The sequence below is a fragment of the Idiotropiscis lumnitzeri genome, chromosome 3 (genome assembly GCF_059441095.1).
Source record: "Idiotropiscis lumnitzeri isolate Australia: NSW breed Sydney's pygmy pipehorse chromosome 3, RoL_Ilum_1.0, whole genome shotgun sequence".
Classification (NCBI taxonomy): Eukaryota; Metazoa; Chordata; class Actinopteri; order Syngnathiformes; family Syngnathidae; genus Idiotropiscis; species Idiotropiscis lumnitzeri.
The window spans coordinates 11,540,183-11,566,928 of record NC_142393.1 but is presented as its reverse complement, the minus strand read 5'-3'; the positions used below and the strand labels follow the sequence as shown (position 1 = coordinate 11,566,928).

At 39.3% G+C, this 26,746-nt stretch overlaps 2 protein-coding genes across 2 annotated transcripts in view; one reads left to right on the top strand and one right to left on the bottom strand.

Annotated features, from left to right (window-relative positions):
• LOC148339924 (uncharacterized) overlaps positions 1–17,918 on the bottom strand; it is a 24,861-nt gene extending 6,943 nt beyond the window's left edge. The window contains exons 1-12 of the mRNA XM_088290576.1: positions 17,701–17,918; positions 16,647–16,775; positions 15,745–15,819; positions 15,237–15,410; positions 15,009–15,166; positions 14,649–14,840; positions 13,615–14,104; positions 13,319–13,481; positions 9,874–9,985; positions 6,384–6,474; positions 4,619–4,705; positions 386–538 (exon numbers count right to left, since the gene is read on the bottom strand). Coding sequence (XP_088146702.1) covers positions 386–538; positions 4,619–4,705; positions 6,384–6,474; positions 9,874–9,985; positions 13,319–13,481; positions 13,615–14,104; positions 14,649–14,840; positions 15,009–15,166; positions 15,237–15,410; positions 15,745–15,819; positions 16,647–16,775; positions 17,701–17,772 — 1,896 coding nt within the window. The 5' untranslated portion in view covers positions 17,773–17,918. The remainder of the gene's footprint in view (positions 1–385; positions 539–4,618; positions 4,706–6,383; positions 6,475–9,873; positions 9,986–13,318; positions 13,482–13,614; positions 14,105–14,648; positions 14,841–15,008; positions 15,167–15,236; positions 15,411–15,744; positions 15,820–16,646; positions 16,776–17,700) is intronic.
• On the top strand, positions 14,102–26,746 carry cd40 (CD40 molecule, TNF receptor superfamily member 5). The gene is made up of 10 exons (XM_088290577.1): positions 14,102–14,117; positions 21,554–21,698; positions 23,104–23,185; positions 23,456–23,578; positions 23,666–23,812; positions 23,879–23,972; positions 24,335–24,393; positions 25,286–25,378; positions 25,718–25,743; positions 25,924–26,746. The coding sequence occupies exons 2-10, from the start codon at positions 21,648–21,650 to the stop codon at positions 26,191–26,193; spliced, it is 945 nt and encodes a 314-aa protein (XP_088146703.1). The 5' UTR covers positions 14,102–14,117; positions 21,554–21,647; the 3' UTR covers positions 26,194–26,746.

Here is a 26,746-nt window from a genome sequence, read left to right as displayed (position 1 = left end):
GCATTGAACAAAATCTTGGAAAGAAACATTTCGAGTTGAATTCCCTTTCAGAGTATTTTTACACAAGTATCAGAATTACAGAGTGAGAATAGCTTTGCCAGCCATATTTTCCACTAACCTCTAATGTGAGCAATTCCTTTATTAATACAGTTGTCTTGGTTATGATATGCTGCGCTATTCCTGTGCCTACACTGTGTAAAAGCTCATTTGGATTGCGAGTTTGAGGTACAAAGCCATCACTCGTCAAAAGCGTCAGAATGATCTTAAGCAGCCACAGCAGGAAGGCTCAGAGTCAAAATGAAGAGAAGCCCTGTTGTGTATGCCAATGAGCACAATCTTATTAGTGCTGCGCTACAACTCAAGTCAGCCAACAGCGGAGTCATACTTTAGCTAAAGATGAGAGGCGGAATCCCTTGGCCTTTTCCTTTCCGGCGTTCTCGTTGAGGTAATTGCCGATGGCCAGCAGGTACTCCAGCACGGAAACGAATGACCTGCAACTGTGCAGCTCTGTGCACATTGCAATCTTCTGGCCAATCAGCTGCAAGGAAAACACAGCGTCTGAGTTTATTATTTTTGCTTGAATTAATTTGCCCACAGAACAAACATGTTTTGAATGTACGTATTAAGGCCAAAATAACTCTGGGCTATCATGAGTTTTTTTTACATTGTAAACACCTCATTTGACCCAATGAGATGAATAATCAGGCTTGTGTTGTTGGGTGAGATGATTATTTTGTATGTAATTGTGTCAAGTCTTAATATCCCTCTGGAAAAACACACAATCTCTGGTTTAACAAGCACAAGGCGGAAGTGAAAGTAGGACTGTTTCGCTTTTTCCAATGAGCTGTTTGGAGGAGAAGAAATGGACGATGAGGGAATTTTTACCGTTAACAGAGTCAGAGCCACCAAATGTTTATGTTGTCTTATTTTTACACACCCACACAAAGATAAACATCTTGCATAGGGATGTTTGTGGAAGTGCCAATGTGTGGGGGAAACATTTCTACCTGGCAAATATGTTCAAACGTATTTGTACGTTCGAAAGTACTTGCGAGCTAAATGCTAAAATATTTTCCCATAATGTCACTTGCACACGCGCAAGCAAAAATGTTATTTCCTTACCATTTCGCTTACATCATAACATTACAACACTATACAACAGTTTGACGGCAATCCGCTGACAAAAGGCCAACAAGTGACCAATTAGCAACCACATGGCGATGCTACAAACTGGGAACGCTGAGTAATAATATGGCACGATATAGAGGGGGGTTCAGCTCAGCCGCCTGATTATCGACACTTCAAATTCCTGAATTTCCATCAGTTATGAACATCTTAGAAGTTGGCGGTTCCACACACTTGGATGTGCTAATCACCACGTGTACTTTCTCTCTCTTTCTCTGTCACAGCTTCTCACATACAACACTTTAGCAGATGCCAATTCCGGGATGTGAAGTCAGAGCTGTTATCCTGGCAGTGGAAGCTCCCACCAGCTGGTGAGAAACATCTCACAGGTGGTGACTTGACCGTTTTATCCACCTTAGTTTTGTTTCGCACAAATTCAGCTCCAAGTTTAGTTCGGAGGCATCTCAAACTTTTAACAAGTCAGAATAAACCTGAATTTTTTTTTGGGGGGGGCAATGTCAATGCATCACGACAGTGCACCACTCTCTGTATACGTATTTACATATCTGGAGGTTTGCTCAATTCATTTCTTTATTTGGCATTTCAGGTCCACAGATGCATCACTAAACCTTCATTTGCAACTTTAGGGGGGAACAGTTTTGAAAACAAGTTTTTTTTTTTTTCGCTCAAATGACACTTTTAGTGTTATGGCATCATGTAATTGTCGCAACTCAGCCATCTCCATGACCGCCTCAAAGAAGCTCCTCTTTACTTAACTTATCCATTTTGCCATGCGAAAATAGCAATCGCAAAAAGACTGGAGTTCAATATGACACTGATTCACAGCAATCCTAAAATATGATGCAAATGTGCCCACTTGAAGCTTTCATTTAAGTCATTGATTTTCTGTCCAAGATGTCACCTTGCAGAAAAAGTCCAACATTTTGCATTTTATAAATGTTTGGAGCGAAGCTGAAGCTCGGCATGTTTTTTCTTCTAATTAACTTGTCATCCAGTGAAACATTGCAATTTGATTCAATGCTATTTCACAACAATGAGAAAAACAACTTTTCTGGGTTTTCTTTAGTTTGGGTTTTTTTCACTCACACACATTCAATTGTTAGGAAATCCAAAGTGTGTTCAAGCATAATGGAGTAAAGCTAAACTTTGTAGCAAATGCAAATATCAATATTCCATGTTTACAGTATTATTCGACCAACCTTCTTTTTTTTTAGGGCGGGGGAATATTTTTGAGAGGGGGGGGTGTTTGAATGTCATTCTCCATCTTATCTTGAAATCTTGAAGTCAGCAAAGGCTCAATTATCATCATCGCAATGATGAGTTTAAACTGTGAAGAGGGGCTGAAAATCATAAATGTTAAACCTGTTCAGTATTTATGATAGCAGATTCTCATGTGTGGGGTCAACATTGAGTTGTGCTGAGCCACACACGTGACACAAAAGCCAATTAGGAAGCGACCTGAAGCCTGCACTGTTCTTACGCTATCTTCTCCTACTACTCCTCCATTTTAAATTTTTATTTTCCACCATTTTGGAAGCCCTATGGCAGTGTGCTACCTCTCACAGGTCAATACACATGCTGATTTTTTTTTTTTTAACCTTATGTGTGAGGTCTCTCGCATTGTTGCGATCTTCTTTGCCCGGAGAGTAATTTTGTCCATTTTTTCCTTCCGTAATTAAGTCTTGCAAAAGTTTTCACATGGGCCGCAAGGGAATGACCTCAAAGTCACACTATGTCACACTGACCATAATTTACCACGGATGCCAGTACGTTTCCTCGCGGTCTGTCATATTCTCATGGGTGTTCTAACGTTTCTCACATTCTTGTCGAGTTCTGACACACTTTTCTCGTGGACGCCAGACCGAATGAAGCTCCTCCTCCCAGACCGACATAAAATGCTACGTGTCATTTTGCGCCGGGCCCGTAAACCATCACTTGTTGGGAAATGCTGTGATTGGGCCAATAATATTGTAGATAACGATGACAAACAAAATAACAAAAAAAAAAAAATTATTGACAAAATAAAAACAAAAATGCTTTGAAAAATAATAAATGAAAAACTACCTGAAGCTACATCTTAAATTCATGAAACTAAATAAACAAAACTAAAATTATAAAGCGGAAACATCCTTCATTTGTGTTGTCAATTAATATCATACATGAGCATTCAGAGTTCATTTTAAATGTTTTTATTTTGGTATTGCTGGAAGATCAAACATCCTTTTGAGAATTAGTTCATCTTACATTATTACACAATACTTGTGACCTTTTTTTTTTTAATCTTACATTCGACAAGCGCCATATATTTAAAAAATAAAATCTACAAAAATAATGAATAAAAAAAACATTTTTAAAAATGAAATACTGACAAACCTGCTTGAAAAAACATATTAAAACTAACTGAAATTCAAGTTAAAACGGAATAAAAACCAACTATCATGAAAAATCTAACACCCTTCTAACCCTGCATTGGACACGACAAAAGCCCGAGCCAGCAATGACAACTGTCACAAAAGGTGGCAAAAGGAGACAAAAACATCCTTTAAAGGTAGCCGACAGGATCGAGAGATGCCTGGAACAAGATATGCTTTCTGACCACCTCCAACTTTTGTTTTGCCCTTTTAGGTACTGTCAAGTTTTGTTGCTTCGACTTTGGCCGACTAGTTCTCTCACGGCAGTGTGACTGCTGCGCCAAATTTTCTGTGCAGTCGCAGCTTGTCAGGTTTGCCCATCTCGCCCCCCCACGTTGTCTCACGACCATCCAGTTTTTACCACGGCAGCCGGGAACATCATGTAAATCAGCAGATGTACCCCACTTACTGTAAATTACAAGCAGGTAGAAATAAAAGCTAACCAAACTACTTTCTTTTCTGTTTTAGTTGAGTTTGATGCAGCGCCACTGTTTGTCTTCATTGTGAGACAGTTGAAATGAAAGAGAAGTTTGTGAGGAATGAAAAATAAAAGAGTGGAAGAAGAGCTGGGAGGTGTTGCTGTCTGACTTCAATAACTTCACAGCCTGCAGTCCCTAAAGCCAATAAACAATGATCCTGTGTAAGAGAGTCACACTGGTTAATGATGAAATATTGATCCTCACTCGAGCAAAAACACTAAAAACTATATTTGCTTCTTTTGTTTTGACCTCCCTTCATTCATTTGTCTTCATCGACAATGGGAAGTTCCCTGAATGAAGTTAAATTGCATTCTTTGAATTCTTAGCGGCATCTACTGAACAAAGAACAAATTTGATTTGATTAAGATCCTTTTTCCTCGCGCTCCATCAAATCAAGAGTCGTCTTAAAGTGTGTTCTGTTTGCAAAGCTTACAAATCAACTAAAAGGAAAGCCACGAAGATTCAAAGGACAGGCAAAGAGCTCTTGCTCCATTAATAGCAGTTAGTGTGATGGGAGCTTTTAGGGACGCGACGCACATGAAAACAAGGATTTGACCTTTTTTTCCGGGTCAGTGCACTCACAGGCTGCAGGTCCCGCATGCTGATGGGAAGCTCTCGCAGGGTGAGCAGCAGATCTAGTTTTGTGCTTAGGTAGGGAATGTCGCACATCTGCAAAACAGCAGGAGCGTTTCAAATGATATCCGAGAAACATTTCACGCACACACCACAACATTGTCAAAACCATCCTTGCTCAAAAATGTATCGTTAACAAGCAAGTCAGGCAAGTCGTCGGTGTTGCCACTCAACTGCCTCTCCTGTCTTTTCTAACTCATCAAGACTGTCTTTTAAATCGTGTTCGTTGATGTTAAGCAGGTTTAAAAGGTGAGCGTCTAGATCAGATCTCGACAAAGTACGGCTCTCTGGAGCGCCCTCACAGTCCAACGGACGTCGATATGAGCGAGACAGCGAGCAATAGCTATGACTAGTGTCTGAAGTGATGCCCGCTTAGCGACGTTTTAACTATATTTAGTGATTCGACGCGACCTTGACATCTCTGGACTCGCTTTTCCAAAAAAGAGACGAACAAAAATGGTTACAAAATTTCCTGCACGGTGGCGGGCAGACGGCCAAGAAAATTTGACCTGATAATTCTGTCCGCAAATCTAGTTTGATACAGTTATCACTGTTTCAATATGCATCACTGTCAATAATATTATATTTTGCCCTTGGCTATATTTGTGGGAGTAAGAAGTGATGAGGAATGGGCCAGCTAATATGAATTGGCAGTTGGCGCACAAAATTATATTCATTATAATTTGTTGTCCAAAATTTATGTTACAATTTTGAAAGTGTAAAGATGTCATTTTAAAAACTAAATTTTTTTATTCCATTTATATCTCCTAATTATAATTCATACCATATTAACACAATTTACTGAAACAAGAAAATACATAAAAAAATAATAATACAGACAAAGTTGAGGATAGCTTGTTGGTCAGCGTTCCTGTTTTTCATGCGGCACTTTTGTAAAATCAACTTCCCACATCTACACTGTTTGCATTGAGTATATTTGCAGCTGTCCGGAAAAGCAAACGTTCTATTCCGATTGTGAGACTAGAAAAGAGGGCATTTTGTTATGAAAAAACAAAATGCCTCACTTGGGATACAAGAAATACTGTTTTTGTTCTTTACAAAAAAAAGAATTTTGTTACGTCTCATGACAAAATAACATCACCAACTAGTGGCCTGGCATGCATATTACAGTTTTCAGTCATTTTAACAGGTATGGGTGAACAGGGAAGTTTTAAAATGTGTTAAAAAATTACTGTTTTTAATAGGTTGTCTTCATGAAAAAGCAAACTTAAAATCCACAAAAAGCAAACCTGCTGATCAAAATGACCTGATTGTTTTTGCGAGCGATTGGTTTCATTTTTAAATCTCCTTGCATTGTGGCTTTAGCTTGCCACACAGCAAACAGTGATTGGGCGATTTCTTTTTATTTTTTATTCTGGTCGAGTGTATGCAGCTTGCCACAGGTAACATTCGCTTGCACAAAGGACTCGTTGTGTTGCACAGGCGCTGACGGCCTCGTCTCGCATATTAAATCCTCCTCAAGCATACCGGACTGAAAGCCGGTGTGGGATGTTTTTGCTTTTCATCTCTTTTGACCGAGCATGCACAAAAAAAAATAAAATACACACACGCCACGCACACATAGGTCAGATGGCTGGCGGGTGATATTTTGGAAGAAGGTGTCTTGACAGAATGAGAGTAATGTTATTGAAATGGGGCCGTGCGTGTCCAATTTGAAGGTGGGAATCATAATTGGGGAAGGTAAACCCTCTACCTCCATCATGTACTGGTCCACAATATGCAGCTCACTCACTGGTCCTTTGTAGGATTTATACATCTCCACATCCTCCACAGTGGGAACGTACCTGTCACATTTGAAAACAAATAATCAGCCCTAGTTGGATGCAGAATTCCAAAGTCACACCTGCAAAAGCTTTTTCTTGTCAAGTTGAAAGCGCTGGGCAGTGCCAATATGTTAATTGACATCACACACTCAACACACACAACTGCCAAGGCTTTGTTAAATGTGTCACCTTTTAAATGTTATTCTTGGATCCTAATAGCTACATGGGGAATGGTGCACTGATTTAACATTCTTTTCCTTTTAATTATTCATTTTTATTAGTACCATCCTTCTCTGTAAGGACAAGCAGACTTTTCTGCTGCTTTTTAGTGAGCCGATGGCATTTATTTGGATTTAAGTGAGCAAACATGGCTGTTTGTCCTAGAAAGAGATGTGCTTTTCTGTGTCGCATTTCAATTCTTGTCCATTGCGCAAGCTTTGACATTTCAACTTCTCACCATGCATGGGAATACAAATGTTGCAAATACAAATGTTCCTTCGATAGCATGCGGGAATTAAAAAATAAAAGGCTAGTTCGTGTCATTCAGGGAAAGACATGACAAGGGCCGAATTTGAGTATTTGATGCCCGATGTCATATTTCTGAATGCAATACGATGACATCCACCACAGATATCCGCAGAGCTCGCGTATCTGTCTGCATGCATGCTGATAAAATTCACCAAAATCACGTTTGATCAGCGGTCTAAATTATGACGCACGTTGAATGTGGTCAGAGGAGGCGTGGGTGAAGACCGACTCAGATGCCAAATTGTCTGAGGTGCTGGCACATGTGAAAGGGCCCACCCAAAATAAAGTACAATGTCGATGTAAAAAATTAATTAGACTCATTTAATCCAGAAAACGTATAAATACGTCTTCATAAATGTAGTCTCTGCCTACCAAAGACGTATTTATACGTCTTATGTCCTTTTATGCGAGAGTGTACAGGAGGGTCTTACCCAGCTTATGACTGGAGGATAAGGTTTGACTGCTAGGTTATCTAAAAAAAAAAAAAAAAAAAACGGCCAGCAGAGGGCAGCAAATATAAAATCAGCCAATTGAAGAAGAAGAGAATAAGGACTAAGGAGTAGCGTAGTGAGAGCAAAGAGAGCATTGTAGCAGTAGTCGCGATGGACAAAACAAAACAATTAAGAGGTTTTTTGACAAAAAAATAAATAAAATCATTCAAATCCAAGCTAGACGTTATGAGCGTCAAACAATGACGCTTCGTTCGTCGAGCAAACGAAAGAAGCAACCCTCGAGTGTCTCGCCACGTGCTTCACGTGGCTTACGGGTCGTTTCGCCGGAGACATCGAGCGTTGAAAACACAGACGATGACAAGTACTGCTAAAACCACTGCCGCTCATTTCAATTTACTCAATAAGATTTTTGAAAAAAAAAAGTCCTAATGCTGTAAAAATAATTTTACCCTGCATAATGTGGTCGCAATTCCGAAATGGTAAATGTCACATTTGGAAAACTAAAACCGTAAAACTTTGTCCAATACTTCTGGACCTCAAGGTACGTCCGCATTCTGCCCTTCTACGTTAAGATCGGATGCGACTCGGCAGCCGGGGAGGAGCCGTGCATTGCCTCGCACTGACTTTAACCTCGCTCGTGTGTGGTCCAACTTCCTCTTTCTGTCATTTGCTCGGCTTCTGAACTCCAAACCAAATGCATTGACTTTTTCATGAGACCGCCTCGTGCCTCCGGAGCGCCACCGGACATTAATATTGCAGCACCTGTTGGGAGAGCTTCTTTTTAAGATTGTATTCTTGAGGCACACGCAGTGGCGCATTAAAATATATATTATGTTTTCATAGAATAAATAAAATCCTTCCCCTCCACAGTACATTAGATCAGTGGGTGCCCTCCAGGGAGGGGTCAGCATCCAAATCCAGTGAGTTAACGGCAAGTAGGAAGCCACTTTCACCGTGACCTTCAGAGGGCATGTCAATAGTTTCCATCTCCACAAATATCCTGGGATAAAAATTTCATTACCACACTGCTCTGGTAAAAGGTTTTGCCATGTGCTCTTTAGTATGAAAACCCGAGCATGCAGAAGAGGAAACGTTGGCCTGCTTGTCGCGATTGCCGCTGGCTTACTGAGCTTTGACAACCGATGGTCCTCCAAATGGGGCCTCTACTGGTTAACCGCAATGTGGGCCGCTGCGCCCTTTTTTCAGCCTTAACTCTACTAGTACCATATTTTCCGGACTATAAGCCTCGACTTTATTTTCTAGATTTCGAACAGTGTGGCAAATATAACGGTGTGGCTTTTCTGTGGATTTTTCTTTCAAGGGTAGGGGGCGCTCTATAGTTCAGAAAATACGCTCCATAAATCTATTTTTTTTCTCTTGGGTCTGTTCTGTTTTAAATTAGCATATTAAAAGGCACTGTTTTAACCATCTGTTTTTGGACCTTTATGTGCATTCACAGTACAAAAATCGTTCTGAACATGCAGTAAACAACTTTTTTTTTTAACAGAGAAAACTGCGGCTTAAAGCCTGGTACGGCTTGTTACTTTTATTTTATTTTTTTTTTAACAAAGTTTTTCCAAGTTAATATTTGGGCTTATATACAGGTGCGCCTTATAGTATAGAATATACAATAATCGTCAGAGAGCTATGCTAACTGTTGAGTGTGTATTTTGCTACTCCTTTCTGCTTTCCTCAGTCTGCCGTTTGTTGCCTCTAACTCCGGTGAATATAGTTATTGTCAGAGAGTTGGAATGAAATCTATTACAGTATATCGCAAACTTTGCCCCGTTTGTAAAATACGAAAGAATTTATCATGCTCTTGACACCGGGAGCAGAAAAATCGCTGCACTGATGCGCACCTCTGCCTTTCAATTAATATTGCTAAGATCAATCATTTAAAAAAAAAAAGCTGTCTCACTTTGCTTTGTATTATTCATTTGTTTACATCTTCCAATTGGCAAATTCAGGTTGCGGATGTTCAAACAGTGATAGACAAGTGACCAATAGAAGTAAAAATTTGAGCATTTACCCTTCCTTGTAATCAATGTTTTTTTTTAAGTTAACCAAAGGATGATGTTCAATTCAAGAGGTTGACTTTCACACATATTGACTATTTTATTACTTATTTTTTTTCAGCATCCTTTTTAGGCAGCAAACTAGTAAAACCTGAATTAATTGAATTAACACAACAAGAATCTTGTTAACACCAGATAGCTCAAATTCCACATGATCAGTCAAATTTTTTGGTCTACTAAAATGAAAAAAAAAAAAAGTGATAGCATTAATATCCTCTTGAAGTTGAAATCAGACACCAGAGAAGGCCAAAGGGTGAAATGCGCCGCTTCCCCTGCTCGCTGACACGGACACAAAGATCAACTCGCCTCTCGTCTTGGCGGGGAAGGAATACAAATGAACAAGTTGGGGCCTGGAAAAGTCGTACCTCCTCAGAGAGGTGATGTGCTCGGCAGATAGGCCTCCGTCCTCCTCGTTAATGATGAACAGTTTGTCCTTCAGCTCTGGGGGCTGCACCGCAAAACTTTTGAGGAAAATGTCTGCAAGAACAAGAGAGTTGGCAGCGTGAGCTCGGCTGTTTTTTGTTTTGTCTTGTCCTTTAAAGGATTGACTCAAAAGAAAGAATAGAAAAAGTCTGCAGCCTAATTACGCCTCACTTCTTCCAAACACCTCTGGGAAACACATTTGCAACATCAGGTCGATTTGTTTTGTTTTTACACAAAATTCGAAAGCAGCAGATTGCGAGAATCGACTGCTTCAAGAGTTTTTTATGCAAATGTAAAACATGACACTTCAGACAGGGAAATCACATTTTTGCTGTCTGTCTCCTGCAAAAATGGGAAGCATGGGAATCAAGGATCATCAGTATTTTTTTTTTTAATCAAACTGTCAAAAATGAAAATGAAAGTGCACATATCAACAAATTGATCAAATCATTTAAAACATAAAAGTATAATTATATATAATAAAAAAAAAAACTACTGCTTTTTTACCTTACATCTCTTATACTAACGTCTTTTGAGTCGCTCAGAAGTCATAAACAAATTTCATGGATTTTTGATAACTGATTTTTTTGTTAAGAAAATAAGAGCGCAATGCTTTCTGTGAAAGTGAAAACTCAAGTGTTGAACAACACTTGATTGATTAGCGCTTATCCATAGTCCTAAGTGGCCACTATTAATTAGGTAGCAAACATAAGCAGCTCTTGAGGTAAATATATATCAAAACACTCTTACATGTTGAATTAGATCCATCTGGTTACTTTTGGTCACTCAATAAGCGGCAGGCATTCATAGAAACCGCCGTAATTCCTAAACCGTTCACCTAATTTGAATACAAATGCCATCAATTTAAAGCTGAAAGTCTCCAGTTGAAAGAACATCGTTTTCAATTCATTTAAAATCCATGAGGATTGTGTCCACGCCCCAAAATGTCACTGCACAACTCTTTTCCAAAATGAAATAAATGCTAAATAAAACGGCCGCAATAAATCAATTATTAGCATATTCAAATTTTCCAACCAAAGACAAAATGTCCAGATTAGATGAAAAAAAATATTCTCAGGAAACAAGATGGACTATCTAAGTGGCTCTCTAGATTCAAACCCTATACCTGCTAAAGAGGAAAGTGACGGGAGTAACAACCAGCCACCCCTGCCCTCCCTGCCCCCAAACGACAAAAAACGCTGTAAGAAAAAGAAAAAGTTTGGTGGCGTCACAGGCTTGATGCAATTATAGCGAACAAAGGATTTGTGCACTGAATTCACATCTTTGCGTTAGCACAGGAAAGAATCCAACGGCTCCACCATGTTTGTTCACTCGCATGGACTCACACGCGCACACGCACACGCACACGCACACAATGCACGTATTTGCATTTTTATAAAATAGAAGTCAGCATTGCTGCTGTTGATACTTCTTATTCCTCTCATTTCTCATTCTCAACCATTCCACTTACTCATCAGATGGCGCGTGTGCGTGGGCGTGTGCGTGTTGGGAGGATGCCAAGAGACCACGAAGGGCGGAGAGGGAAAAACTCCTATTAAAAACTCTTTTTGCATTAATGAAACTTGACTCCTGGATGAGTTTGTGTCTTTTTACAGCTCCAAAAACAAAGAAAAATCACTTTCTTCCATTTTGCGCCCATGCACATCGCCAAAAGATTGTACGAAATATTATATATGTCAATATTTTGTGCTCACGTGGGCTAGCTAACATTTCCTGGCCTTTTCCAAAGACAAGCTGAGTATTCTGAGATATTCTCTGTCCCACAGGGAATCACAGCTATCTAGCACATTCCGAATCCATATTTCATAAATATGTGGACTCTAATTATGTTGCCCGCCAGCACATTCATGCTGATTCCATTTAGCAGGCCGCCACCCACCACAGGATCCCTGTGCCGGAGCCACAAGGAGGACTTGGTGAGGGAAGCTTATGAAATGGTCTCCCTTGACTGTGCTCTTGAAATATACAAGCAGCGCGCCATCAGTTAATCAAAAGAGAAAAGCTTTTGAAGAGGAAAAACAATATGGCCCATTTCTGGGAGCACTCCAACTGCTGGTAACACTGGTGACACACTGCACCCTGCAGGGCAAGGTGAGGAACAGCTTCAAAAAGGTGGAATGCTTAAGTTATGCAACTTTATTTTTTTTTTGGGGGGGGGGGGGGGGTGATGACATATTCATCTTTGGTGATGTGTCCACTGCATGCGCCACATAGACAAATCTGTACAGTGATTCAGTGAATATTTAGTGACCCACACATGCACGCGCCTCACTTTTTAATTTTTGCACACCGCACTATTAATGGGACAACGCTGAATAAAGGACTGCTCAAAACATCTGTATGCTCTTGGCCACTGTGCCGTGGCTGCATTTCAGAGTGTTGCCAATCTTATTAACTTTTTGGCCATCTTGGAGAAGAGCAGCAATTCTTTTCTCAGACCCTCAGCGAGTTCTTTGTCATATTTAACTTCCAGGGATCAGTATGAGGGTATGACAGCGATAAAACTAAATCGAACATATCTTTTCCATTCACACTTGAGGCCTTGTAACGCTAATAAGTCACTCGTCACAGCGGAGGTAAAATGGCAAATTGGGCTCAATTTGGACATTTTCACGAACTCACTTTTGTTACAGAGAGTTTAGATCAGGCGTGGGCAAACTATGGCCCGGGGGCCACATGCGGCCTATGAAGCGTTTTAATCCGGCCCAAAAAAATTAATTGAATAAACCTTGTTAATGTTTGATTTTCTATTATACTCTGGTTTTTCAAAGACATTTATATTGTTGTAATGTTTTTGATCACTTTCATTTAAAATGAAATGTATTTTTTTTTCTCCGATGGGTTGAGGTTACCAAAACACTCCATCTATCTGCTACTGGTCCGGCGCCTCTGTCAAATTTCAGAACCCATTGTGGCCCGCCGATTAAAAAGTTTTCCCACCCCTGGTTTAGACATTATACTGTGTATTGAATTATTTTGAGGGGACATGGCACTAAACCGTCCCATAAAAATACTTTTTTTTTTTTAATATTGCACATGAGGCCTTGGTTCTGCTTCAAACTCACTTTTCTTTCTTCAAATTCTGGACATGAGCACATGGAGCTACTAGTCATGATTACGGGAGGTGGGGTAAACTGTGACTAATTTGTATGACAGCCCCTCAAGACAAGCAGCTTTTAGAAAAAGGGCTTTTAAATATGTTTTTGTCGATCAATACAATATTATAATTGTGCGACTATTAATCACCATTTAGTCTTCAGTGAATCTGACATTCATGTTTTTCTAACTGTTAAAGATTTTTTTTTCAGTCTCAGTCAAAAACTATTTTTTGGGCCTTTAGCGATAAGAAAATGTTTGGTTACTCACTGAAGTTGTGTGCGATCTCCTGGTTGAGCATGATGTGCTGTGTACTGCTGGGCTCCGGTGCTCCAAAGGACCCCACGTGTTTTACGGAAAATTGCATGTACAAACGCCCCGTGTCGACTTCAACCCTACGCTGGCTTCCATTCCCCCAAAATGATTTCACAATCTGAAAAAAAAAAATGAAGCATTTGAAGGGGAAATTGACACATGAGACAACTAATACCTCCACATTGGTTTCTGATAGAAATAATCCACCTCAATAAATTAGTGCACAATGGACGCGTTAGGTGATGTGGTACCTGGTCAGCTCCAACTAGGTCCCAGTGAAAAGCCTTGGTGCGGTTCTTTCTTGGTTTGATGTTGAATGTGAGAGGTAAAGGTGGAGGCAGTGGGATTGTCTTTCTGGCGGGAACTTTATTGTCCCCTTGCGAATCTGCTCGATGGTTTGGCATGTCCATGCTAGAGCTACGGTCGGAGGGCGCAGGATCAGGGGTCGCCTGGGTTGGAACTTCAAGAACTGTTGAGGGGGAACTTGAACTCGTTTCAGCTGCCAAATTTGGATCTTTATAAACATCCTCGCCAGCAGACTCATCATCCGAGCCGTTGTTGTCCTCCTTTGCGTCTTCTGCTATGCTGACATGTCGGAGGCTCTCGCTGCCCAAAAACGTATGCTCACTCTTGGACTTTCTTTTCCAGTGCGAACACAACTTGCTGATGGCCTGGACCCAAGCGTCTCGCTCCGTCTGCACAGCACCGGGAAATGGCTGAGATGATGGGGGCACTCTGAAGCTGTAATAAACCAGTAAGCCAACATGTCTTTATCTTTTGGACTGCTTTGATGGAATATTTACTTGGAAGGTGCTTAATAAACAAAACAAAAAATGAATCACTTCCTGTGCGAATTGATTGTGAGTGATGTGAATCCGTGCATATCCTAGTAACCACCTGATATTTCAGACAGTACGTCCGGGCGGTCATATCTGCCCCATGGCAACATTGTTTTTTTTTTTGGGCCATTATTTTAACTTTGATCTTTCTCTAGAAATAATTTCAAAATGAAAAGTTGCAAACAAGCTTGATAGACGGGTGACGATGGCGTTAAGCGTTGATACATTGATCCATTTTCTGTTCTTGTCCTCATTTGAGTCAGAGGCGAGCTGCAGCCTATGCTAGCTGAGTTTGGGCACAAGGCAGGGTACGCCTTGGACGGACACTTTTTTTTAAAGCAGAATAAGAAAAAAATTTAAAAGTATAATTGCTGGTCAATTCAATTCACAATATGAAGACAAAAGACAAGTTTCCAGATTCATTCATCATCACGCTGACCACTCACTGGTATTCATTTTTGCGAGTGACCAGGGTGAAGGTATCGGCACTGTGAGGTTTCTGGATACTGGTGTCGCCATCCGACAAATGGATCACAACGCTTACAGGAGTCGAGGATGCCAGTTCGCCCTCGGCGGCGGCGGCGCGTCGACTGAAAGGGGCCAGTGTTAGCTGGCCAGGGTGCAGCTGGACGTCATATCTGGAAAGATAGTGGAGGAGATCATGCATTTTTCAAGTGGTAGGAGAAAAAGTTAAAGATATAATAATGAAACAAAGTCTAATGTACTGTTAAGATAATCTGGCCCGTCTGCCTTCATTCTGGAACTATCCAACAGCGAAAGTGAAGTAAATAAGAGAATGTATGCACTTGAGCCATCGAAATGATGCTAGTCCGCCTCTGTGCAGCAAAAGGGCGCCTTCCCGGATGCTTTGTGATGCTTCAAGCTGCTGGTGTGTCCCTGCACCGCCCCCCTCTGCGTAACTGTAGATGTTTCTGTAAATGATCTGGTTCACGAGCTGCATTATCTGGAGAAGAAAAATCAGAGACGCTCATGAAATTAGTCATCCTTTGTGTTGAAAAGTGCCCAAATTCAACCTTGTGCTTGTCGTCCACTGACTTGGCCTCCAGTTCGTAATCATGGTGGCCTTTGAATGAAATTGAAAATCTGGAACCGATTCCGTCATCGCAACTCTTGACGATAACAAAGGGAAGTTTGCGCTTGACGATGCCTTTCTCGATCGTGCACAGCATTTTCGTCGTGAAATCCATCTGGATAGATAGAGAGGTAGAGAATGATTGATTGATTGGTCTGCTGGTTTGTCGATTGATTGATTGATTGATTGATTGATTGATTGGTTGGTCTGCTGGTTTGTCGATTGATTGATTGATTGATTGATTGATTGATTGATTGGTTGGTCTGCTGGTTTGTCGATTGATTGATTGATTGATTGATTGATTGATTGATTGATTGATTGATTGATTGATTGGTTGGTCTGCTGGTTTGTCGATTGATTGATTGATTGATTGATTGATTGATTGATTGATTGATTGATTGATTGATTGATTGATTGATTGATTGATTGATTGATTGACAGCTAGTTACCTGAAGTACCCGCTTCTTCCACCTGTAGCGTCCATGCTTGTGCACGCTGAAGTTGTACTGTGAGGGAAGCTCGTCCTGTGTCGACAGTCACATCGCAATAAATATCGAATGCATAAAAGAACAGATTAAAAGATGACAAAATGTCTAATAGTATCAACATTTATTTATTTAGCAGATTTTGCACGTGTTTGGCATCACAACAAATCATCTACCAAATGTCTGATTGAGTGAATTGAGCAAATTCATCATGACTGTCTGAAGTCACATTTTAGAACAATGAAAATGACTTTTTAAAGCAAAGAAAAGCACCGCATAAAAGACACCGGCAAACGAATACTTAGACAGCTTTTTGTAGCGGGAACTGAAGTCTTTATTTTCACAAACATCATTTTACGCATTCTATTTAATGTCTTAAAATATCGAAGCGACATTGTCTGGAATATCGCTGCACTTAGTTCATTACAACAAAGTGATCGAGATCAGCTCTCGAGTGAAGCTTTTTGGAAAATAGTTGCGGCCGGAAAGGGAAACTATTTCATTTGTCGTATAGCTACATCCTTTTAGCAGCAGATGCGAGAGGAAGCTTATTATGTCAAAAAGTCAAAATTATTATGAAGTGGACTCACAAGGTTTGCCCTTGACAGCGATCAAATGAAAAACGATAATTAGATATGAATCCTGAGATGATTTGACAGAGCTGAAATTTCAATAAAAATAAATAAATGAAGGTCTGTGGTGTTCATCTATGGCAGGGGTGGGCAAATCGTTTGATTGGCGCGCCACAATGGGTTCTAAAGTTTGACAACGGACGATAAAGCTGTCATTGGATCGATAGCATCATAACTTCGGGTCAGCATAAAGACAGACTGAATCAAATGTTGTCTCAAATGAAATGTTCTGACCTCTTCAGGGGCACTCGTAAATTTGGATAACTGGTCCCGGTCCTTCCTGGCCAGTTCCAGAGCATCGTCGATGGACAACTCTCCAGCCTTCACCTTGTTCATGATGCTCAGCTGCATCTCATTGCTGAGCTGAAATCACATCGAACACATCACAACTGAATCAGGACGCAAACAGTCTCATTTTATGTCTGAAATTATGTCATTGCAAGCAAAATTTGAAAATTGCGTGTTGCCAAGTTATGCTTTCAAAATTGTTGTTTGGCATTTTTACTATGCAACCTTCCAATATGTGTCCAACAGGCATCTTTAAAGTGTGAATTGCTTTACTTTAATTACTTTACTGTATTATGGAATTTTCTATATACTTAAAACTTTGCAAAGCAACGCTCTTAACAACGAAAATGCAAAGGCTCTCACACAAAAATTCTCATTCAAGGATGGCACAAAACATCTGAACAAGATGTCAACATTAAGTGCAAGAGCTAATTTAACAAAAGTCAACTGACTCAGAGTTTTAATATTGCGGTTGTATAGAGAAGTATAAGAACCCGTCTGAGCGCAATGTTGTTGTTTTTTTTTTGGGGCAATCTTTCACTATTTTTTCATATTTTGGAATTTTCCCTGCTTGCAGAGGGTTTTTTTTCCCTCTCACTCCATTTTTTCATGGAAAATACATAATGAATGTTTATTAATGATTTTGAAGAATTTAGAGGATTCAAATAAATCTGAAAAAAAAAAATTATTTTCTCACGAAATTTTTTTGGGGGGGAAATGAATCAAGTGGGGAGTTTCAAGATTCAAACCCTGAACCTCGTAACTGTGAGGTAGACATGCTGACCACAAGTTCACCGTGCAGCCAAAGAGAAACCACTGCAGTAAAACGTAAAACCTGTTCAGTGAATGTGTTTGCGCAAGTTTAAAGTGAGGAAGTAGTGAAAGCTTCAGATCCTTCCATAAACGGAACCAAAGTCTGCCTGCAAAGTTGGACATGATTACACTTTGGACATGTTGCTGCTTAACTTGATCTTTCCTGCCCCGATAAGTGTTTTCTTACCTGTGGCAAGTCTTCAATGAATCTCTGCATTCTGGACACATTGTCCTTCTTCTTTGCTCCTAAACTCGGCATTCTTGGAGTTTGTCTTCAAAAGCAGAGCACTTCCAAACTCCTCTGGAGTTGTTTGCTTCTTTTCCTGCACCGATTTGTTAAAAAAAAAAATCTAACCGCTTTAGATTTAGTGTGTGTCGCAGTTCCCCGCCCACTATCAGCTCAGGTTCCACTCCTTGAAGGTATCTCAGGCCTTACTCGGCTCCGCCTCTCTTTCCCTACCTTTCAGTTTTCTCCTCAGGGAGCGCACGTCTGCACATGTGTGACACACTCCAGCACATTGACATCATCATTCGTGGTGGGAAATTTAACCGAACGGGGAAGTTTGAAATGAGGAAGATGGAGGGAAAGGACAGTGGAACAACTGTAACTATCACAAGCCCATTTTTTGTTGTTGTTTTGCTAAAAGTGCTTGTGTGTGTCTGTGTGAAAGAGAGAGAGAGAGAGAGAGAGAGAGCGAGAGCGAGAGCGAGAGCGAGAGCGAGAGCGAGAGCGAGAGCGAGAGAGAGTGAGAGAGAGAGAGAGAGAGAGAGAGACTACACAGTTACTTGTGCTGACGATCGATTGTAAGTGGCGTTAGCAGTTCCCACCAAATCCACCAGATGGCACATTTTTTGTCCTTCGATTATTTTTTTTTTCTCATAGGCTGGACGTAATGTAAATAGAAATAACCCATTCCCAGGTTGTTGTTTTTTTTTTATGAACGGCACAGACAAATGTTTTAAGCAACAATTGGACATTCTTAACTTTCATACAAGTGAAAAGCATTTTTTTAAGAACGCATAGCTCAATAGTATGATATACTTAACTTTACTGACAAAATGCTTTAATGACATAAGCGTTATGTGACGGACTTAGAAGTGTAAAAAGAAGTTAATCACTGTATAATATTTAAAGTTTGGTTCGGAAACGGCTGGGAAAATATTTTTCCTCAAACGTTTGTTCAAAGGACAGATGGGAAGGTCAATAATAGGTGAGTGTATTAACAAACGAATAGTTGAAATGTGTTTGTATAACAGGTAAAATTGTTTATTTTATTAATTCATAATCATTCTTTCTCGTGAATTTTATTATTTATAATTTTCTTATCACAATTAATTAAACAAATATTTAAGTAGAAAATAATCATGAAAGGACGATAAGCAGCTAAATTAGTGCAACAACTTGCAAGCATTTCTATAGTGATTAAGGAACTGAGATTTTGTTTATTATTTTGTTTAACAATCATCATTACCGTATTTATTTGTATTTTTTTTTTTTGTAACCTTTCTAGTAGCTCTGGGCATATCACAGAAACTTAAATCAATTTTGAGGGAAGTCCCTTGGTGAGAATTTTGCAAGGGGATTCCTTTGTAGTTTTGGTATGTGCCGTCAAGGTTCTGCTATTGTGGCATGCTGCTGTATGCTGTACCGCAAGGCTGATCACTCACAAATGTAGTGATAGTTTTACTTTGTGGAACTTTATTGGTATTGACAACCACTCTGGGATTTCCACTCCTTCTACAATTTTAAATCTCTTTTAAATATTAAAGTTTGACGATCTGCATAGTTTTCTGTTAGGCCACACATTAAGCAATGCACACAAACATAACATAAACTGGATAATCATGAAAAAAATATGAGGGATGTTTGATACCACCTTTTTCAGAACGATACTAGTACCAGTATAGTTAACTCTTGAGTGCTCGCCAATACCGATAGCAAGTAAGCAATACCACTGGTACTTTTGATACATAACATTTATACTAAACCAATGTCAATTTTTTTTAAAGAAAGGCCTTTTGTTTATTTTTGACTGAAGACAGAACTGTTACTATGTAAAAGAAAATGTAAGTCCAAAATATAACACTAACAACTCACTGTGTTTTTGGATTCATTAGTAATAAATTTTAACAAAAGTGCAAATCAAACTAATAACTCACTGAGGTTTTACTATTTATTCAAAATAAATTGAAATACAACCTAAGACAGGTTAACTGTCAAATATGACAGCATGGAGTTGACAAATGTATCACAATGTAATTATTACATATGAGCCAATATAGATTGATGAAGAAAATATTTTTTACCTATTCAAAATAAGAAAATAATTCTAATGGATTGAAGGAAAATACAGTAAAATACAACCATTAAAAAAAACAGTTACCCTCTGAACTTTGCACATGCTGCAAAAGAATAACAGCAAGAGCTGTTATTCTAGAAACCTTCAAACACATCACGTATATCAGGCCTCACCAAATGGCGGACCGCGGTCCGGATCCGGACCGACAGATGGTTCGGACCGGACCCATGACCAATCTATGATGAATATTTTTCGGGGCGCATTCACAAACGTTGAAGCTGCAATTCTAGTTAATACGGAAAAGGCGTCACTGATTTGAGCCAATCAAATCTTTTGTTTACGATCCACTGCCAATTGCGCAGCAGACCGGAAGAGAGTGCTGCTGACAGTATGCCGTGCTAAAAAGTTAGCAAGGTCGATGCGTGTTGTTTTAAATGAATGGACGGAGAAATTTTGTTTCGATCTGGCTGCAGCCGATTCAAAACCAGTGTGCATCATATGCTCCAAAACCGTCGCAACATTGCGAAGCGCCACTACAAAACAAAGCACCGCCCTTTTGTGCAAAATTATCCGCTGAAGTTTGAGGTGAGCGCACGCCAAAACATCGAACTTCGAGTGCAGTATAACAGATTTTTACATTTTCGTTTCCAGCCCAGCGGTAAGCAAACAAATGTTCACTAAAAGTATCATGGATTTTGGGGAAACATAAAATAAACATTCAGTGGTGAAGGAGTGCATAAATGCGGTTGCACAAACATTATTTAAAGGAAAACACAAAACCCAGATGTGTGAAATAATCAACCAAATCCCAATGGCCCTGACTCCGTTCCAACCCAGAATTTTGTCACTGGCAGGGCAGTCACAAACTCATTTTTCTCATTAAGAGAAGTTAAAAAAATATTCAAAAGAAAAAGTGGTGTCAAAGCTCATTTTGAATTAGTTTTTCATGAGGACGGCCATTTTTATTGATTGTGTACTGAACATGTCGACCTGTTTTACTTGGAAAATTAGGCTTTCCGTTTTTTTTTTATAGGCTGATAACTCTTTGATTTAAAAAATAAAAAAGGTAAAAGATGTTAACTCAATTCTTAGCACTTGATATATTTCTACAGGAGATATTTTACTGTTTTTTTCTGGAAGTGGCACCTTTAAGTTCCTGGAGCCTCATTTTCTTGAATGTGAAATAAACGCCTTATATTTGTTTGACTGGCAAAGGTGTTTAATGGGAACATTGCTAAATATTTAGTATATAAGTGCGCTCTGTTGAAAATGACTAAATATTGAAACTATATATAAAAATGTGAACATAGGCTAGACATTAAGGGAAGTCGGACTTTAGTTCGGACCTTTTAATTGGAAGAAATTTTCGACCTCTGTGACTTTTAATTGAATACCTCTGACGTATATGATTATATTATTATATTACTTTTTTACAACACAGGACCATTGTCAAAGGAGGGAGCCACATTATAATAATGCAAAGAGAACAAATGGGCCATAATTAAAAAAGAGTGTGGATATTTGAAAGGGTCTTGCCAATAGTCACTTCACTCGCTAACTGGGACTCTCCACACTTTGCTTTTTGAAACTATAACTAGCAGTTATGTACTGCAAGTTGTACAGTTGTTATTATTGTGCTATGATTTAATAAATGAATGAATGAATGTCTTGCTGGAAATGGATCATGGATAAAGGAAAGTCCCCCAAACTCCACCTCTTCCTCCTCCTCCCTTTTTAAAGGAGAAGCGGACTTTTTGTTTTGGCGATCCACGAGCACTGGCAACAGACAGACTGAGACGCGACACGTTCCCACTCCAAGGTCTCCACTTTGACGATGACGATGAGGAAGATTGTTTTAACAATGACGATGCTGTGGGCAGCTGCCGTGAGTACATTACAACGTCTTGTGGTTTTAAAAAAAATGTGTTGATAAACGCTGTTTAAAAAAAAAAAATGACCAATGGACTTTCACTTTCACTTTCGTTTTCAAGGGATTGCAATGTGGGGTTTAGCAATAGTGGGCCGTTTATAAATTAATTTTTAAGTCTAAATGCATAGTTCACCAACGTTAAAGCAGTATATAAGTCCGAATTACAGTAAATGTGTTTTATATTTGTAAAACACTTATTTCTCATAAACTATCAGTCACATTCAGAACATCAATTACGGTTGTTACCAAACATGCCTTTTTCCCACATGTCATCGTATTTTTTCTTTAGAATCACAATAAGGTGCCTTTGAGATGTCCTCATTTAGCCAACTATTAGAAGTTAATTATCTCCAATTATCGTTTTCTTTTTCCTCTCCTTCTTGGTACGCATGGGGTATTTTTACACTTGTGCTTAAATTATTCTCTGTCCCCTCGATTCTCTCCAATAACTATAAATAAAAAAGTATAACTTTACGATAAAATTGTTATAAGTACACATCTGCATAACATTGTATCCTTACAAAAAAAAAGTATGTTTATATGCACCGATGCACACTCTGGCAATGACAGTACTACTGCCACCTACTGTTGTGGATTTGCAATTACACTTTGAGTCACACGTGCCGACCCTAGCTAGCATTGCACCACGCCCAGGGGGGCCCACCCCACTATTTGAGAAGGGCTGGTCAATGAAGTAGGCCTTTACAGTTATATGGATGGCTTTGCATTTTACTTAAAAAATGTGTACATTAACTGAATTGCAGATTAATACTTACGTCATTAACATAATGAAGAAACGTTGATGGAATTATTTCCTCGAGAAAAAGAAAGGATAATCAAAAGTGATTTTTTTAATTTATTTTTTTAATAATTTTAATTCTTCAAAGTAGTCATCTTTTCCCAAGATAACACCTAACATATATTTTCTCAGTCAGCTTTTTGATTCGGACTATGTATTTAGACCTCAAATGCCAGCATCTACTACGTCTTCCCCAAGTGAGTAGACCACGAGTCTGTTCTAAAAAATAGCTCAAGACAAGTGATGGGACACTGTGACTTACTAAGAAGAAAAGTCAAAATTTAGTTTAAGAATACAATAGATTGTGTTTCATGGGGGGAAAATGCTATTTTACTCACTCTTTTTAACAGTCGTTTTGGAGTTGAAATTTTAGTACTGCGATTTTTCTTTTTCGTTATTATTTTATTACGGTTATCATACCTAAGAATCTAACATTGGCCCATGCCTATAATTATAATTCTAATAATCATATGCAACAATTTCTAAGACAGAAATATAAAACAATCAAAAGCTGACTCATTTCTTCTTAGTGACAATGAAGTCTTGCGTTTTGTTATCCAGGTGATTATCGCAGCTCAGCCTCCGTGTGACCCGCTAACTCAGTACGAACACAGTGGACAGTGCTGCCAAATGTGTCCTCCAGGTAACCCGCTTTTATAACCACATTTTTTTATGTTAAAATGTTTACACACTAAAATAACCTAATTCATTTTTTCAAATGCTGGCCCTTTAAATTGAAAACCAAAATTTGACATGCGACCAATAAGCATTGCTAACAAGCTAAGCTAACACTCTCCTGGCTCTACAATGTTAATTCAGCAGCAAGAAAGTGAACAAGCACATGTATCTGACACCTTGAAGTTATCTGTAACATGCCCGAAGCCGCGTTCTAACAACTTATACATGATTTCAGGCACAAGCATGTCTCAAATGGGCACGTGCACAACACCTCAGTGCATCCAATGCGACAAGGACGAGTATCAGGATACATACACGACGGAGACAAAGTGTAAACGTCAGCCCTACTGCGATCCGAGTGAGACATCTTCGCCACACAACCATCGCAGGCTCATTTGGTCAGTGGTGCTGAGCTGAGGTGTTTTTTTTTTTTTTCTTCTTACAGATAAAAACTTTCAGGTTGCGGAACACACTGACAAAACCAAAAAAAGCACCTGCATGTGTAAACGTGGCTTCCACTGCTCCAGTAATGTCTGCCTCACCTGTGTGCCGCACAGGCCTTGTGAGCCGGGATCTGGGGCGTTTATTAAAGGTGTGGCACTATAAGTCCTAAATTCTTCTTGTCAATCTATGCTCAACTTTCTTTTTTTTGTTGCAGGGAATCAAACCCATGACACAGTGTGCCACGAATGTCCTGACGGCTCTTTCTCCAACCAGACGTCGTGGGTCAGCGGCTGTTTGAAATGGACCAAGTCAGTGCATTGCAAATTTTCTATTAACAATGGTTGCCAAATGTTAAAAAATACGTCCACATCAAAATGTATTGTTATCTTGGTTGTCAATACAATACAACGTTATTTCTATAGCGTATATCAGGCATGTATTGGATGCTCAAGGAAACGGGAGAGACTCTAACGTTATGATGAAAGGGGCAATTTGCGTAAAAGTCGCAATAACAGCTCGAAGCTTTCTACTGAGCGCAGATTAGTAGCTGTATTATAGTGGCAGCTCAAATAAAGGGAACATGTCAAGGTACAGCCAAGTTTTAATACTGCCTTGTATTTAAAATCAAACAGTCCAGATCTCATTTGAACACACTTATCGTTCTCTGCAGGTGCGAAAGCGGTTACGTTATCAGGCACAGCGGCTCAGCCCAATCTGATGTTGTGTGTGGTAAGATATGCACATGGACTGGAAGGGTGACTTCCTCACATACAAAATCTAGCTCTGCTCTACAATGAGACTTTTTAGCTTCCTGTGGTTTCTTCTGTGGGTCATCACCTTACACCTACCACCTACTTAAAGTTTACAGTAGATTTGACTTTCCAGACAACCAATCTGATATATATATTTATATCTATATATATCCCCCCAAAAAATAAATAAACAAATTAAAATAAAAATGTATATATATTTTTTTCATTTAGTTATTTATTTTTTAATTATATATATGTAATTTTATTTTTTTAATGCTAAAAAAAATAGTTTTCACATAAAGACCTGTACTTGAAATATAGGGAAAACATGACGTGACTAATGAGTCATGCACAAAAACATTTGATGAACAAAACACATGCTTAAAATCAAACATTTATTAAGACTAAACTCAAACATATTGTACTTAAAAGTTAACTACAACTGAATTCTATTTGCTGCTTCCTCCACTGCAATTTGTTATTATGAATCATTCTTGATAGCCTATATGATATAACACTGATAATGTTAATGATTTCTCACAATGATTTGGAAAAAACAAATATTCATCACTGCTAGTGTTTACACTTTCGAAAGATTGTTTCCATAACATTCCTAGAAAGTAATGTCCTATCACCGTTCCTTGGGGGGGGGGGTACCTGACCCTGTGGTGACCCCTGCTCTATCGTGTGTAATGTTCAGAAATTTCATAAGCTTTAAATTCAATTGAATCCATCTTTTTTTTTTCTCACCATCAGTTGATATGTTGCTTTGTTTTAGTAGTTTTGATTTTCATCAATGGATTTTATTGCATTCTTTATATTACTCCAGTTACACTGTCCAAATGGCTGTTGTTGTTACTGTGTTGCAGAGAACCAGCGGAAGCACGTAATCGTTGCCTGTGTTTTTATCATTCTGATCGGGATCTTGATAACAGCTGCAGTCAAGATTTGGCGCTCAAGATGTACGTACGTCTTTAAGTGTTTCCAGCCAGCTCAACATTTTTTTCCACCGCGAACCGGTTCATAACTTTGGCGGACTGGTGTGACGTCACCATGTAACGCGCGGATTTTGTACGAGCGATCCTTTAGTCATTTTGCTAGCTTGTTTAATATTATTAGCAAAATGCAAGCAAGACAATCAGCATCTTGACATGAATCAATTGCAAGTTTTCTTTTTTTGCGCAGTCCAAAGTGGCCCTGGTTGGGGACCACGGCATCACTGTCACGTCAAATAATTGTAGGAAAGACAGTTTTTACCATTCATGTTTTGACAAGTTCTCCCTTTCTTATGTCTGTCTTAGGTAGAAAAGAAGACGCCAAAGAAAAGGTAAATATTGCTTTGTTGTCGTGTGTTTTCTTTACCTGTCTCAAAGAACACAATTGATAACATTTGACAAGAAAGGATAACAATGGCAAACATCTTTCTTTTTTTTTTTCTTGGAGTTTAGGGGGAGGCTATTTTCTAACCTAAACTTAAGTCAAGCATGCCATTACTGTGTGTCTTCAGGGCTGCAATGAGGTGTGCGTGCTGCATGACAAAGACCCCCCGAAAGTTTTACCCAACGGCTTCCACGAAGCGGCCTTGTCACCTGGAGTGCAGGTGTCGCTGTCAGATAGCAGCGGCACGGGCGAACCAGAGGAAAACGAGGACGGTCCGCGTCAGGTGGCCCTTCTAAGCGATAAAGGCAACTTTGTGACGCAGGAGAACGGAAAAGCAGAAGTGCTTTCTCGTCAGGAATCGCAATGCATGACTGCGACCAGTGAAATGTCGTGCTAAGCTTAATTATTTCTGCACACGGCACTTGACAACCACCTACGTCCGCTTTATGACTGCTTTGATTTTTTTTTTCCCCACGTGAAGGTGTGCTGCTATTGATTGACAAAACAGTCCATCAAATCCATTCAGTCCAAGCTTCAGCAATTTATCAGAGTTGGGACAGCAGTTGGGTATGAGCCAAAATCAAGTGTGTGAAGTTTCACGCCTGCCATGTCTGCAAAGACTCTCAGTTTAACACACTCCACTTTCTTCTTACAGCCTGATCTAATTATCTGTCAGCAGGATTGTGCAACATTTGCCACAATATCCCGTTTTTATTTGTGTTAATGGCAAAGGCGAGTAAAACGTATTTGCCAACTTGGCGGCATCTCTGTGTGAAAGATTTACATGTTAATGCAAAAAGACTATTTTTTTTTTGTTTATTTGTTTTCACACTTGTGCGTCAGTTATGTGTTAAAGTGTTACTTTGCTGTTTGTTAGCTTTGTCTTAGCTTTCTACAATAAATGTTGTATTTATCTTGAGATTGCAAATAAAACGTAATTGAGAGTCGTA

Coding starts and splice junctions, on each gene's coding strand:
- cd40 (XM_088290577.1), top strand. CDS start 21,648: ATGACGATGAGGAAGATTGTTTTAACAATGACGATGCTGTGGGCAGCT. Junction 23,186..23,455: donor CTGCCAAATGTGTCCTCCAG/GTAACCCGCTTT, acceptor ACATGATTTCAG/GCACAAGCATGTCTCAAATG. Junction 24,394..25,285: donor CCAATCTGATGTTGTGTGTG/GTAAGATATGCA, acceptor ACTGTGTTGCAG/AGAACCAGCGGAAGCACGTA.